This window comes from Taudactylus pleione, unplaced genomic scaffold (assembly GCF_031769625.1).
Source record: "Taudactylus pleione unplaced genomic scaffold, aTauple2 ptg000136l, whole genome shotgun sequence".
NCBI lineage: Eukaryota > Metazoa > Chordata > Amphibia > Anura > Myobatrachidae > Taudactylus > Taudactylus pleione.
In genome coordinates, this window is record NW_028284538.1 from 7657215 (window position 1) to 7674260 (window position 17046).

The 17046-nt window shown below is 44.6% G+C and overlaps 1 protein-coding gene across 1 annotated transcript; it reads left to right on the forward strand.

The window, feature by feature from the left end:
* The first annotated feature begins 14316 nt into the window (after positions 1-14316).
* On the forward strand, positions 14317-15066 carry LOC148522955 (paraneoplastic antigen Ma3-like). The gene has a single exon (XM_088473544.1). It carries the CDS (start codon positions 14317-14319, stop codon positions 15064-15066), a length of 750 nt encoding a protein of 249 aa, XP_088329670.1.
* The last annotated feature ends 1980 nt before the right edge of the window (positions 15067-17046 follow it).

Below are 17046 nucleotides of genomic sequence, written 5' to 3' on the forward strand. Positions count from 1 at the left end.
TGTCTTTCGCACTAGGAAAATTCTTTATATATCAGACGTAATAATAACCCTTATATCTCTCAAGTGTATATTGGTTCCAAATTTTTCTTCCAGATTTGGGGTTGCAAGAACAGACAGGAGAGAATTCAATCAAAGCATGCAAGAATAAGTGTCTGTAAATGGTGCACTGCAGAATTAAACATAACTTTTAACACTCTACTATATATTAGAACATATTGCGACAATGCGACAATGCGACAAAGTGACAGAGCGACAAATCTTATATATAAAATTCATTGGTCTGTTTGTTTGTCTGTCCGGTTATGCATTGGACACCCTTGGAGGGGCGGATTGGGCCGCCGGAACAACGGGCCAGTTCTGGCTGGGCCGGTCCCCACAGTGTTCGGCAGCTGCCCTTCACTTACCTTACCTACCTCCGCTGCCACGATCGGACCTCAGCTCCAATCGGGCAGCTCTACAGCTCAAACCCTGCTGGCTAAAGATAAAGGCTGACGGGGGAGCTGCTGACTCCTCCCACAAGCCTCTGTCCTGCCCCTCTGAAGCCCGGCCCAACTCCCAGCCCTAATTACGACCAAGAAGACAGCAGTGACGATGCCACAGAGACAAGAGCAGCGGAGCTGCAAGTAAGTGGTGATGACGGCGGCGGCTGCACAACGAGGGGAAAGGGGGGACGGGATATGAGGTGAGGCTAACATACATAAGGAGAGGGGGGAGTAGGGTTGAAATACACAGGGGCTGGTGGGAATGGACCAGGGATATACAGGGGCTGCTGGTAGTATTGAGGCTGGCATACTGAACATTGGGGCTGGCCCAGCTGGGGTACACAGGGGCTGCTGAGACAGGGGCTGGTTGGAATGAGGCTGACATACACAGCGGCTGAGACACACACAGCGGCTGGGGGGAATAAGGCTCACACACTCTGGGGCTTGGGAATGGGATTGAGACACACACTGGGGCTGGGGGAATGGGGCTGAGACACACTGGGGTTGTGGGAATGAGGTGGAGAGCTACAGGTGGGCCTGAGTATGGAAAGACACAGTGGGTCCTGGAGAGACATATGGGGTCCTGGAGAGAGATGTGGGGTCCTGGAGAGAGATATGGAGGCCTGGAGATGGAAAGACACAAGCAGCCTGGAGAACTAGGTGCCTGAGGATGTAGAGATGTAAGGGGGTCTGGAGTAACACTGGGGCCTGGAAAGACACAGAAATTGTTTGATTAGGGAAATTCACATTTTTCCCAGCTCTAAAACTTGTTACTATACATTATCTGGTTATGATGATAACATTGGTTATATTTCCACGTAAACAGGCATCTTCCAGACAGTGTGATCTACATGACGAGTGAATACCGGGTGAAGACGCTGCCCAGTGAGGCTCAAATTCTTTAGGGGTTCTCCGTTGCAGAGAAACCGCCATATAGGTAAGAAAAAAGACTTCCAAACTGACTGGCCTGTACCTAATGCAGAGGGATGGGGGTTCCCAAAAAGAGTGTATCATTCACCAAGAATTCTGTTGCCAATCCTGCTCCCTTCAGTGGCTTGTAAAAGCCCCTCCTGGCCCTAAGATGAGGGAGTATCCTGCCTTTCTCCACAGACCCCACCCCCTCAACAGACCCAGCCCCTCAACAGACCCATCCCCATAAGGGCTGCTTCCAGAAATTCCCGGGCTGGTTTTCCATCCCAATCCGCCCCTGCACCCTTGCACCGATTGGGATGAAACAAGCGCGAGATGGTCCAGGTTTTAGGGAGGTAAGGGTCTTGGTTGTACCATCCCTTTGGTTTACACTCAGGGACATATATCTATAATGGGTGCAGTGTGTGAGGGGAACACGGGCCGCTGGGGGGCCCCGCACCGCACACCCTGCACCCATAGAATTACTTACCTCTACGGCATCCCACGTCGGCGCGGGGGTCCGGCACTGTAAAAATGACTGAAAAATGGCTGCCATGGACATTTTCCCATCTTTTGAGCATGCGCGGTACAGGGAAAATGGCCACCGTGGCCATTTTTTTTACTGGTGACCAGTTCATCCTCTATAGACTCAGGGCACACTCTAGTGCCCAGAGTGTATAACTCTGGCGCTGGCCGCGCACAGCTCAGTGCGCTGCTGGCCGCCAGACACAAAGGAGGGGGCCCGTGTCGGAGACTGCACACGGGCCCCCTCCTCTATAGAAACGCCCCTGTGTACGCTGGGCAGAACTTTGACCCAGGAGCCTGTTCTGAGACTTCCACTGGATGGATTTGGACGAAAACTTCACAGAGTGGCAACATTGGATCACAGAAGACATACTAAGGGATTGAGTCCCAGTTGAAACTTTCATTAGTATACTGTATGCTGGGCAGAACTTTAACCCGGGGATGCTAGACAGAACTTTTCCCAGGGAGCCTATTCTGGGCATCCACTTGATGGATTTGAATGAAAACATCACAGGGGGGTGGCAATTGGTTGGGTTACCGGTTGGACCTCGAGGTGGAGTGCGCCGTGCAGAACTTTGACCCAGGGAGCCTGTTCGGGGCCTTCCACTGGATGGATTTGGACAAAATCACATAATTTGGATGAAAACTTCACAGAGTGGTAACGGATCCCTGAAGACATTGGATCCCAGAAGACATACTAGGGGTTCAAGGTCCTGGTTGGAACTCCTGTTGATGTATGCTATGCAGTACTTTGACCTGAGGAGCCTGTTATGGGCCTTCCACCGGATAGATTTGGATGACATCACAAAATACAACTTAATAACTTGAAGACTTAAACCCGGGTACTTCAGCTAGTATATATATATACATATAATATATATATATATATATATATATATATATAATAAACACACCACTCCAAACAGAAGGCCTGATTCAGACCCAGTCGCAAGCGCTGAGCGCTCACAACCGGGTAGATGGTGGCCCAGAGGGCATGCGCACGATGGAGCCGGCTCCATCATGCGCACGCTTGAGACCCGGATAGCGATGGGCAATCCGTCGCTCCGGGTCTCATACCAAAGGGGGTGTGCTGTCGATGTTGAGTGACAGCATGCCCCCTTTGGTGGGTGGGCCAGGGAGTGGCTGGCCAAACTGAGGCGTTTTCATGTGAATGCCTCCGTTTGGGGCCGGCCCCACTGACATCACGAGTTATGTCTGTTAGAGCCGAAATCTCTCTGGGGCTTGCGGCAACGAGACCCTACCACAAGGGCCTTGTCGCAAGCCCGATGGTCGTGACCATCGTGACCATCTTCCTGGCCGCTCGCTATAGCTGTGGGTGGTCACCCACAGCTATGTGAGCGGCCAGGAGGCCGTTCTAAAAAATAAATAACCTGGCCCTGATTCATAGCGAGCTCTCTGTCAGACCACCCGGCTCTGAATCAGGGCCAGAATTCACAGGCCCCAGGCCAATACAAGTGACTACAGGTGAAGTACTAAGTATTTAGTGACGTGGAAATAACTAATAAAACACAATCCAACCAGCAAATCACAGGCTCAATCAAATCAACTCATTCATATACAAGATACAAATACAAATACACCTGTGACAAGTGGCTGTTCAGAACACGATGTATTCTGCTGCTTATGATGGATGATCTTGCAAGATACAGAACATTTACACCCCAGTAAAGTACAGTAATATACACTGCCTGTCAAACACAGAAAATAAAGCGCATAATGAAAAGTGGTGCCTATCATAAAGTTACATTCTAGTGTGATGAAACGTGTTAGGATGACCACATTCTCCCTTATCTCATTGAGAAGTGCTAGTGGCTGGTCATTCACAACTAAAGGTGCGTTGGCCATTGGATTGTACTTTGCTGCTTAAGCGCTTAGTGCACCTAGCCAGACACAGAGGATCCCAGCTCTGCTGCCATTGGATTTATGATCTATCAGCAGCTGGCCTTGTATATTATTGTGAGTTTCTCTGTACACAACCTCATTACTACGGCTGTACCAACTACATTATACTAAGACTTTCAGAACAATAGTTTCTTCAGAACTCTGAAGATTAGCGCCACTCACCGCCCTGTGGACCTGATTCAGACCCGCTCGCTAAGGCGCGATCGCTCGCTCGGAATGATTTTCTCCCATCTGCGCATGCATATAATTTGCAGTGCGCGTGCGCAAGCCATTCGTTGCGATCTGATTTTGGTAGCTAACAAGCCTCTATCAGGTCACTACTTTGAGTGACAGATAGTGCCGTTTGTGGGAGGTAACAGGGGAAGGTGCTTGTGAACGGGGGAGTGGATGTGCGAACGCAGGCGTGTCTGGCCGCCAAAACGCAGTTTAAAGGGCGTGCATAATTAGCAAAGTAGCATCATTGTACACGTCACCTGCATGTATTTCAACCAGCGCTGATCGATGTGCTTGCGGCAAGCTATGGCAACCCCAAGGGCTGCAAGCAGCTCCGATGGCTCACGATGGTCCTGATTAATCCTTAATTTCCCAGAGATGACGTGTGTTTTGCGAGTGGCAAGGGGGCATCTTCAGGCATTTACGAGCGCACTTTGCCGTAGCTCGCTAAAACATAGTGGGTGTCCTTACGCGACACAGTGCGAGTGCTTAATTTAGATATCCGTCCCCTTTTTGCCAGCGATCGCATCTTGCGAGCGGGTCTGAATGGGCTCCTGTGTATATTTTCACTAACCGACTGTTTGTATGTGGTAATACAGTGCTATACTAATACCTGGCTATGGCTCATCGCACCCCATTTCAGGGAAATACAACTGTGGAATTCAATTGAATTGAGGATTATAGTGCAATCTGACAACGGCTTATTTTTCATCCATGTACTGTACTTCTCTTTGCAGGAAAATGAGGGTTTGACACCTGGATTTCCCACATTCGGTAACTATTATCCACTAGCATTATAACACTGTTTGGTCGTATTATGACAGGCTAATTACAATCATTTGAGTATTATGAGGTTATTCATGCTTGTCAGTTTTTATTCAAATATGTGTTTTGTCATATTTTTTATAAGTTACCCCTTGTATGAATTATTTGGTTTATTGATTTATTTATTTGTCTAGAATAATGGATGATAGGAGATGCCTGTATCTGTGGTGAAGCTGCTGGAAACAGGGCCTATATACGCCTGGATGAGAAGCTGGTGGATATATATTAAAAGAGCCCTTGCCAAAGGCAATCAGGGGTTAAGCTGAAAAACCTACTGTATGTGTTTCATATTGCTCCCGTTTTTAACTTTTAGCTGGGGAGATGTTTTTAGATATATATCTACAATCTGATAATCCTCTCTTAAATGGTAAGTATATCAAGAGCTCATAAAAAGTGCTTTTGAGTACAGGGTTTTATGAATAGTCTTTTTATCCCTTATGTTAGTTACTTACTGGTGGGATTGTGGGCAGGTCTGTTCCTCTTCCCCACCTTGGCAGAAGACGGCTTAAGCCAAAGGCATTCTAGTCTATTAAAGAGCAGTAACAGGGTCATCACTCGCAAATAAAGGCCATGATCTGCCTTTCCTTGCCACTGTGTGCGGTGTATGGCATGTTGGCAATTTTAAATTTTTTGGCAGTCATTTTTCCCTTTATAGTTAGAGGTGATGTTGTCAAACATTGTTCAGATCTAGATTTTCTGTGACACCAGAATTTGTTTTATTTTTCCGTTTAATATTTTGGGGTGCAGCTAATGGGGACACCCCAACATTCAGTAAGTACAGTAATATACACTCTCCAGGACACTCACTCTTGAAATACGATTTAAATTGAATTATATAAGGCTGCAGATTTTTTTATCACAAGAAAGAAAATGTCCTTTTCCACTTTAATTATTTTGGGGTGCAGCTAGTAGGGACTCAACAACTCCCAGAGTATGTACAGTAATATTAGCTGCCTTGCCAAGTCACACACTCTTGAAATATGATTTAAATTGAATTACATAAGACTTCAAATTTTTTTTGACACCAGAAAGAAAGATAGAAAGACAGGGATATGTCCACACCCAGTAAGTACAGTAATGTATGCTGACTCTCCAAAACACACACTCTAGATAAAAAAAACAATTTAAATTGAATTATAAAAGACATAAGACAATTTTATTTTTCCTGCAATAAGTTTTTTAATACAGAAAAAAAGGTCAAACACACACACACAAGCCTGTTTACAGTTTGCAATGTACCGGATGCTAGGTAGTGTATCTGACAAATAAACAAACATAAACATTGACAAAGGGGCCTGCAGTCACCCTTCACACCTACTCCGTCTACTTGCTACAACTCTCGAATCTGATTGGCATCCTAATGGCATCTTTTGAAGAGCAACTACAGCCCACACCCTCTATATATTGTACACTCTCCTGTGTGAAATGATGCTTGATCATGAGGGAGGGACTCTTATATGAAATCTAAAACATTGTGAGATCTGAAATTTCCGAGAGAAAAAAAAAATTAACCTTGTGTTGAGTTTTGAACTTGGTGAGAAGACCTGAGCTGGGACTTGGTTCTACTCAGAAACCCCAAGTTTGGGTATTTTTTGATTTCTGCGAAACCAAACAACTCATCTCTAATTATAAATAACATAATAAAACTAATTTCTGTAGGGAGTAAACCAATCTTTCTGGCAAAGACAGTTGTGGCTGATCACTTTATCAAAGTCCCTCATTTGGGGATAGCTATCGCTGAGTCTCCCTGATGAAAATATTTAATTTGGATAGCTATGGTACAAGTATGAGGTTCCTGTTGCCCAATATAGGGTGTCCGTTCTCCTAAATAAAAATCTACTATACATTTTGAAAGTGATGTAAGAGTAAACACAGGGCCGGCTCCAGCAGGAGATGCGCCCTGTGTGATGAGGGATCCAGACACCCCAAATCTTGCACGCGGCAAACCTGCGCATGACCTAAAAGGGGGCATGGCCTAATTCCCATAGGCCACATCCCTTAAATGACGGTATTTGGGGCGTGCCCATATGCCACGCCTCCCATTTAACGCCAGGATGGGGGCGAGCCCAGCACTACGTCAGTAGCTGGGCTGCCCCCAGCTCTCTCCCTGCACTCAATGGATGCCATGCATCCATTCTTGTGCACAGGGGCTGGCACAGCTGCGGTGATGGAGGTGCCCAACATCCCAACCGTGTCCCGCGGGTGGAACTGCAGGGCAGTGCCCAAAGAACGGGACTGTCAGGCTGAAATCGGGAAAGGCTTGGAGGGGTGCACCATCTATGGGGTGGCACCCTTGTTCGACCGCACTGGTCGAACATGCCTTGAGCCGGCTCTGTGTAAACGGATCACCTGACAGACACCTAAACTGAGTCAGCATAGTAAAATGTATATAGGCCACTTTCACAAGGGTGATCTCATTTGTGACTGTACTGTACTATGCCATAAACAGTAATTTTATTTTATCCAAGTGTATACTGGTTTGGAAACAGAAGAGGTGTTCACTTAAACTGAACACTGGGAAACTGGAGAAGCACACAGGGGCGCCGATAGGGGGGGGGGAGCGGGTACAAATTACCCAGGCCTAGGCTTGCTGGAGGGGCCCGGCGGGGGCATAGGTCCAGCACCGCCCCCTCTCCCTTCTACATCACAGCAGCCCAGCACACACTGCTGTGTTCTGGGCTGCAGTGGGAGACTGCTCACAGCTGCTAAGCAGGAGCTGAAGCAGTCTCCTATGCCTATTGGCTGATCGTGCCCCCCATTAGCTGTGCGCCGGGATGAAGGGCTCAGTGGTGCTGCTAAAATGCTTTTTTTTTCACCTGTGGTTTTTTCCCTAAAGGGGTGTGGCCATGCCTTCCGTGATTAGGTCACGCCCCCTTTTACCTGGGCCCACCGCGGCTCTTGGCGAGCCTGGAAGCACATACAGTATATGTAGTACTGTGGCTGTTTTTCTTCCTAACTGTGTTTCCTCTATTTTTGTTTGCCTCTTTACCTCTTTGTATTTAAATATATTTGTGATGTATTGGCACCAGCAGTATTTAGTAACTGTATCATCTGGTTGCACTTTTTAGATATATAATTTTGTTTCTTTAAAGGTGGTACAAGTACTTCTGCTGTCCTGTCACTATCCCCATACTGCAGTGGATCTTTAGCTGAAAATACAATATATAATATTTTTTTCATAGTATTAAACTTTTTTTTTTTAAAGCTGCAAAATCCCAAGATCTGGCTTACAGACCACTGTGAAAGAGTCACTTAAGCATAGCTGTATGCAGGATTGATGGGTGAAGCATTAAGATAGCTCTTGAGCTCCAGCTGCTGGCTAGTATCACATCTGACGATGCTGAAATACCTTTTGATGCATGTTTTGCACCATCAAAACCAGCTTCTCTATCTGAATATGGCCTCCTATGTGAGCGGCTGAGTATCTGTGTATGCAACCACCCATAAGACGGGCGTCTCCGCTAAGCTCCAGTACCTTAACTGCCCAGGATCTCCCACTACAATTTCAACACATCTGAATGTATATGCAGTTAACATCTACGCATGCACAGAAGAACAAATAAATCACTCAGCTGCGTCCGACATCTGCATTGTCTGAAACTTCTAGAATCAGGCCCCATATCTTCTAATGACTGACAAAAATTCTCTAGTTCATATTTCCTGGCAAGGAAAGTACCCAAATGGATTAGATAACTGCAGCTATCAGATCACTGTGGAAAAACCAAACTTACAGTGCTGTAAGTATCACGGCAAAACAGCAGGGTGTATATAATAGCCAACAAGTTGCAGGCAGCTGCCCGATGTTGGCAATTTAGCAGGTAAATTATATTCAACATTTTCAAAATACAAAATCAACCTGGTTTTGGCTTTCTAAAAAGTTGCTGCTTTAAATCTTGCGGCTAAATTGCAGAAATATTGTGACTGTTTTTCTAACTGATTGCTGCAGTAAAGATGATTCATATAAGCAGAGGCGGTTTAAGAGAGGATGGGGCCCGTATGCAGGCTCTGATCGGGCCACCTCCTCTCCGGCGGTGCAGTAGACTCTGTAATTGTGCCAGAGTCTACTCATGTATGCGCAGGGCTCCAGGAATATGGCACCCACACCCCGTTCCTGCGACATCTCTACTGAGCATGTGCAGATCACCAGGAAAATGTCTGCGGTGGCCATTTTCCTGGTGATTTCTGCAACTGTTGCCAGGCCAATGGAGCAGTATGTATAATTATATGGGTGCAGGCTGTGCAGTGCGTGGGCCCCCCTGGAGCCACCACACACCTTGCACCCATTATAGATATGCCATTGCATATAGGGTTAAAAAAGTTGTAAACAACATATACTGTATAGGGGTATTTAGTTATTAACAATATATATAGGAAATGGGACTTTGCATTTAGTAACAGGTCCAAGACACTATTTAGTGTATATGACACTTCATTACAATATACTGTATACAAATATGGTAATGTGGCTTTTGCATTTATAACTTACACTGGCAAGCCAAATGCCTTTCCTCCTATAGGATATAATGACATTTGCATGCTGATGCTTTCAATAAAATCCAATGTATATAACACTTTTTTGGGTCCTAGCACAAAATGTATAGTTGATGCCACATCTGCTATAGTTACACAGAGTAATATGTATTATAATAGTTCAATATTACACCATCACATGACCTTTGCTTCTTAGGAGAATTTCTTATATGGACAGCCATGTTGCTGGGGATATTACCAAAGGCATAGAGACTGCATATGAACTTTGACAGTTGTAAAAGGCCATTATCATTCAATTACAGCATGTCCAGTGTGTGCTTTTTATTGAACTTATTCCCAAGATTAATTATTGAGCAATGTGATCAATCTTTGTTTGTTTAAGGTGTGATGTGTCTCTTCATACTGTACTGTATGTGCCAAGAGATTAGCAAGTTGCATTCTTTACACAACAGCTACTGTGTATCTCATCAATTTTGTGTATGTTACATTCAACCCTGTCTCATTCAAATATAGGGGCATATGTATCAAAGCTTGATGTGAGATAAAATTGTGAGATATATATCACCAACCAATCAGCTTCTAACTTACATTTTGCAGGCTGTGTTTAAGAAAAGATAGTTTGGAGCTGATTGGTTGGTGATATATATTTCACAATTTTATCTTACATCAAGCTTTGATACATATGTCCCATAGACTTTAATAAAAATTTTGGGCCTGATTCTCAGTTGGATACATCCAATCGGCCACGGCAGCCTGCTTACTATATTATGCTAATCAGATCCAGCTCCAGAGCCATTCAAGTGGAGCAACTGAATGGGTTACCCGGAGCCAGATAACCACATGGTGAGGCCACACAAACTGGTGACCGAGCAGGCAGCAGCAGTTCCCTGACCCCGATCCGTCATCCTAGAAGCTTGCTTGACCATTCAGCTAAGACATGGCCACCACAGAGCTTCAGTATAGGTTAGCGAGACTTGCTTACTGCCAATACCAGGACTCTGCACAGCAGGCCGCCCAGAATCCATCCTCCCTGCTGCCTAAATCTCTCCTTATCCCTGCAGTGCATCCTGAATTCCCCCTTCCCCCTGCAGACTGAAACCCACCTTTCCCCTGCAGCCAGAAGCCCGCCTACACCCTGTAGTGCAGCCCGAATATCTCCTTCCCCATGCAGACAGAAACCCACCTTCCTATCTATCTTTCTGGTGCAAAGTGACAGGGGGAGCACTCCAAAGATTCCTGCACAAGTTGCTACTAGACCTGGAGCTGAGCCTATTGCTAATAAGTATATGCTGATTATCCATCAGTCTTCAGGCAAAAGGCCAGACCACCCACTGTTTTTCTGTCCGCACTTGTCATCATTACTATTGGAAATTACAAGCAAAGGTCCATCAGAAATATTAGTCCATCCTTACGTGCCAAACTAGCATGGACATCAGCCTACACAGCCGGGACACAATCCAGCGCATATATAGTATGGTTAGCTGTATTAAGTGGTGCCGTGCACGGCTAATTATTGGTACAGTCCTTTAACTCTCCATTAACTTGCATTTCACTGGAGTAGTAACATGTCCGGGTATATTGGAGGCCCGTAGTAGTATATCTATTCCCGAAAATGCTGCATATAACGGCACTTATTTGTCTTTCTTCAGTCACCGTCTGGCTCCACAGAAGCGTAATGTGGATAGGTAGCCGGACCGACGCTTGCACCTTCCTCCCGTCTCCCACACTGACAATATATGCTGCTGGATTAGACTTTTGAGTCATTTCTGATTGGGAAACAGGACTATTTAAGTGATATTTTTATTTTATTTTTTCATGATGTTCTTTTTATTATAGGCAGGGTCCACAAGGGTATAGGAGAAATCCCCGGTGAGGCCCCACTGCCTGAGGGCCCACCCCCCTTCACTAGGCATCAGATTCCAGATCTCAAATCATACATTGTTAGTCTATTAGATAATCAGTTACCTGGTGGAGTAGTTACACTTATCTACATGGGTTCTTGGTTCCTACAGATGTGCCCAGCTAGTTTGTTGCTCCATACGCTATGTAGCACGCCTTGCATGTCGCGCCACACACCACGCCAACAGTCGCACCACACAGAAAGTTTCATAATGTAGCGTAGCGTATCACTGGAAAAAAGTGATAACATGTAATACAACTTTTTGTCTACCAGGTGTCACTTTTCTTAAACTACACAGCGCATGCGTCTGATTTCCAATGCATGGTCTGTATCACCGCCCGATGATTGGTTGACAGAAGCTGTGATTCGGCACTCTATACAGTATTACAGCATTTTCCTCATGGAATCAGGAATGTATAATAAAGCGGTAGAAGAATGTCTAATAAAGTTTGAAATCATTAAGCTCTGTATTACACACTGACTGTGCGGATGAAATTGCACACTTCCGCCAATGTAAGTACTGTCAGCACTGTCCCAGACTTAGACATTGTAGTGATTTCATTACTTTAGTACAGTACCCACGTAGCACAAAGTTAATCATGCTACAGTATGGTGTTTCGAGTCTATTTATACAGCGCGTGCCCAGTGTGTCGGGAGTCAAACACAACGAAAGTGGGATGTCTGTATTACAGTACATACTGACTGTGCATTTAAAGCGCAAAATTGCGTCATTGGCGATGTCCCAGACTTGGACACTATAGTGATTTTTCATGACCAGTAATTGGTAGTGGGCTCTGTTTGAGAGAGAGGTCTCTGTATTACAAACTGACTGTGCGTTCAAAGCGCAAACTTGTGTCAATGTCTGCACGGTTGGTGCTGTGATGGCTGTCAGCCAGCTCCGAGGGGTTACAAATGGGATCTCTTGTGCATGCCCAGTGGAGGGGTTGCAATGGGATTTCTGGTTCATGCCCAGTGAAGCCAAGCCATACAGTACGCCATGTAGCGCTACAGTATGCCATGGCATATGGAAGATCACAGCACTGCGCATGCCCAGTAGGTCGGGCATATATTAAGAACCGCACATATCGGGCTCATCCTTGTGCACTCCACCCACCTGCTGCTATTTTTAATAGTTAAAAAATTGTCTTCCTTTTCAAATATTATACAGTACTAGTACATACTGTACTGTATATACACAGTACCCCACCATTAGAGAAAAATTCATCCCATCTCATTGAAAGCTGTGCATGCATCTCTACGGTATCGGTTATACGGTGGTAACGACTCGGGCAACTTCACTACTGTACAGTTATGTACAATATGTGTACTGATTTGCGTCCCATTCTAAGAGCTTACTGTATGTATGTGATATTAAAAATATTGGTTGTGCGAACATGCAAATACAGTGCGTGAATGTGATATCCATCTAATTTAACAGTATGGTATTCAGTACAAATTACAACAGTGGAGCACTCCCCACTCAGCGCTTAAGCGCTATATTACATGCCGTAGCATATCCTTCATTGAAGAATACCACGGTACGCCACAAGTCCAGCCATCACGTAACGTTCCATGGTGCAACACAGAGCCCTGAATTGCGCGGCATGAACAAAAAACTAGCTGGGCACATCTGTACCTATAAAAACTACACAAAGAATTGCCTACTGGTTAGCCAAGCATCTGTGGTGACTGGCCATACCCCCTCTGATGGCTGGCTCTTCATGTCCGAGTCCGACACTGATTATAGGCATATGTCATTTTAGATGTGGTGTCATATTTTTATCATTGTTTATACAAACGTGAATAATTAAACTGTGGTTATTATATGTGGTCAGTGCTCCCATTTTTTCCTTTGTTAGTTAATCTGTTTTGTTGAGGGATAGCACCTCACACCAGGTAGCTGCAGTCTGCATTTAGCATCCACGGTTATCTTATTGTATTGTATTTGAGGGATATTGTACATACATTTTATTGTATTTGAGAGTTATATTCAGCGCCTTTAGTGTGTGTGTTTTTTATATTGAAATGAAAGATTAATTCCACCTAACATCCCCTCTCACCCAATATTGTGTTCTATGTAGTACATTCATAGTGTAGCCATACTGACTTATGGCTAAGTATTGTTCAATAAAAAAGCCCATACTTTATTCACTCATAAGCATTTTGGTGTGTACATATATGAAGCTTTTATTGGGGGCATATATATAGTGCTAGAAGTGGTATATAAAGTAGGGTAAGGTTAGCTGGATAGGAGGTATAGGGTTAATGGGTGTGTAATGTATATATTATACTGTAAACCCTGTAAACATGTGGGTTGAGGGTTTGAGCCAGTGAAGCAGCACGAGACCTCTTAGGAATGTGCTAGAAATAGCACATGCAGTAGGTAGGCTATTAGTGGGATAGGGTCAGAGTGTGCAGTGGCTCGTGCTGTGGGCGGGAAGGAGGTAGGTCACACGGAGGTAGGGGATATATAGGGGCTGCCTGAGCACTGAAGTTCAGTCTGCTGTTCTCCCTTGAGTGCTCAGGTGAAGGGTCCCTCTGGCGCTGCTTGGCCATTAGCGCTGTTAGTGGCAGTAGCAGAGGACCTTTGGCACTGGAGCCAGTAATGGCTTACCTTGGTGGGAAGTAACGCTGCCATAAGCCACTGTGCTCTGGCAGGCGGCAATCATCCGGTGATGCCTGGAGGCTGGTCGGAGATTGGCTACCCTAAGTGGAGAAGGGTAGAGGCGGAGATTTGCCTGACAGTCAGCGACGGAGGTGAGGGGCGTGGCCTTCAGTCAGCACCCCTTGTACAGCAGCAGCAGTAGGTATATTATGTAAAGTAACAATGCTAATCTCTATATGTATGTTACATCACATGTAAAGTATCTGGGAAATAACTATCCTAAACAAAACAAAGATATCTCATATGGTTATCCTAAGTAGACCAATTCATTAAAGCTTAGGTGGAGGCACACAGCAATAAAAGAGTATTAGCAACCACACTGAGGAATAGTGGGTTACATTTGGAGGCACTGTGCTGAGATACACTCAGGAAAATTAATTATAATGGAGTATTTTAGTGGAACTGATTCGAGGGCCTGGTGCCATAGGAAAGGAGTAAACCCCAAACGATGCTTTGGAGTAGAGGAAAATTTCTCGGAACTTTCAAATGATTATATTATCAAACAAGTAAGATCATTATATGGTGTTATACAGCCACATATTGTAGATAAATGGAGAGGAGATTTGGGATGGGTATGCTCCATGCTGATAGAGACTGAGAGGAACTTAGACCCAAACTTAATCCCAATGATGATTGTGGCTGACAGCATTTCAGGAAAGAAATGGAACATTATTTGGCCCAGTAATGGAGAGGACGAAGAGGCTAAATCATCTCCCTTGTTAATTAACTCAAATTCTCATGGAGGCAATGCTGACCAGGGTAAAGATGGAGAAGGGGATAGTAATATAAATAATGAGAAGTTAGGAAGCCAATTTGAGACCATAGTAGAAAGAGTTGTAACTCAGTTAGAAAGGTGGCACTATGAAGGCAGCTATCGTAGACTAAGAATATTTCCGGGCATTCAACCAGTTCCAGCAGGGGAGGAAACTTTCGAGGCTTGGAAAGAGGCGGCCATACAACAGACTGAGGAGTGGAAATGTCCCAACCACATAAAAAAACAAAGGGTGGTGGAAAGTCTTAGGGGGCCTGCAATGGGAGTCATACAGGCTACCAGGCATAGCAATCCAGACGCTACTATTGAAACTTATTTTGAGGCATTGGACTATACATATGGCACCCTGGAGGATTTCTAGATTACACCATACTTTCCAGGAACCGGGGGAGAAATTAAGTGTATATCTATTTAGATTAGATAAATTGCTGTATAAAATATTAGAGAAAGATGGATTAAAAAAAGAAGATATTGCTGAAAGTAGAATGAAACAACTATTGAGGGGTGCTTTGACCACTGATCCAGTGACACAGAAAATAAGATGCTCAGAAGTGAAGAAACCCCCACCTTCTTTGAATGAGCTTATGAAGGAGATAAAGCAGGATAAAATGCTAATAGATATGCGGGAACGCACAGTTAAGAAAGTCAAAGTAGTGGTACCCGCTCTTGAGCAACAGTCATTTGATAAAAAAATAATTAAGTTAATGGAGGAACAAAATAAAAAAAATTGACCAATTTATAAGTTCACAAACTTCAGTCCCCTCACTCATTGCTGCCTAGTAGAGGTATGGGTAGAGGGATTAGACCTGTGACCAGAGGATGTTTTAGGTGTGGACAGATGGGACATAGAGCTTACCAATGTAGTCAGAACCCTGGAACTGGCAATAATAATACCCCAGGAAATAGTGATCGCAGTAGGGAAAGAACAGGGCTGGGAAACGGTCGTGGGAGGTCTGTGACCCCTCACTGGCCCCTAGTGCTTGAGTGCCATGGGGTGTACATGGTGGAGTGGGATCTTACCTGATGGTCTTATGGGACCCACCCCCATGATGTCAGCCAGAATAAATGGATGCCCATGTGAAATTCTATTAGATAGTGGCTCACAGGTCTCTATCACTTTTGAGTCCTGGTACAATAAATATTTATCTGAAATTCAAATACAGCCATTAAATGGATTAGTCATTTGGGGACTGAGTGTGGAGAAATATCCTTACCTAGGGTATGTACAAGTGACCCTGGAAACCACTGATCCAGTGCATGGGGAGTTACATATACCCTTTGTCACATTAATTTGCCCTGAAATTCCAGGAAGAGATAATTTGCCCATAATAGTCGATACCAATACCAAACTATATCATTGCCTATCAGAGTGGTGCAAGAAGGAGGAAGGACAGTCCACGACAAATGTGTTGACTTTACAAGTAGGAAGGGTTAAGTCAGTTATAACGAGAGAAGATGTTAACAAATATACCATCTGTTTTCAAGGAAGTGATATTCCTGTCCTTGAACAAGAGAAACTAATAAATGAAATACAAAAAAGGGCCCAAGCTTTTTCAGCTGAAGTATGGGATTTAGGTAGAGCAAATGGGGTAGAGCATAGTATCCTATTAACTGATGAGAACCCATTTAGAGAGCGTTCTCACAGGATAGCGCCTGCTGATTTTGATGATGTCCGGCATCATTTAAAAGGATTATTGCAGAATCAGGTCATCATTGAGTCCCGTAGACCCTATGCCTCCCCAATTGTGGTGGCCAGAAAAAAGAGAGGAGATGTAAGGATGTGCGTCGATTACAGGACTTTAAATCAGCGCACCATACCTGACCAGTACTCAGTACCTCGAATAGATGAGGCATTAGATTGTCTTCAGGGAAGTAACTGGTTCTCAGTTTTGGATTTAAGAAGCGGGTTTTACCAGATACCCATGAACCCAACTGAGAGAGAAAACGGCTTTTATTTGTCCACTGGGGTTCTTAGAGTTTCTCATGATGCCTCAGGGAATCAAGTGAGCCCCAGCAACATTTCAAAGGACAATGGACAAAATTGTTGGAGATATGAACTATAGGGAAGTCATAGTTTATCTAGATGACATAATAGTGTTTGGCAGTAGCCTGGAGGAACATAACATCCGTTTGCTCAAAGTACTAGATAAACTGGAGTTTCTGGCTTTAAAATGGTGTATAATAGAAAAGTTTCTTGACTACCTATATGGAGTATTTTTTGAAGTGCATACGGATAACAATGCACTGATGTATATCCAAACCACCGCTCGACTGGATGCAACTGGGCACAGGTGATTATCTGCACTGGCCTTGTACAATTTCAAACAAAAATATAGGCCTG

Bases quoted from the DNA above. Each gene is read 5' to 3' on its own strand.
- LOC148522955 (XM_088473544.1), top strand. From the start codon at position 14,317: ATGGAGTATTTTAGTGGAACTGATTCGAGGGCCTGGTGCCATAGGAAA.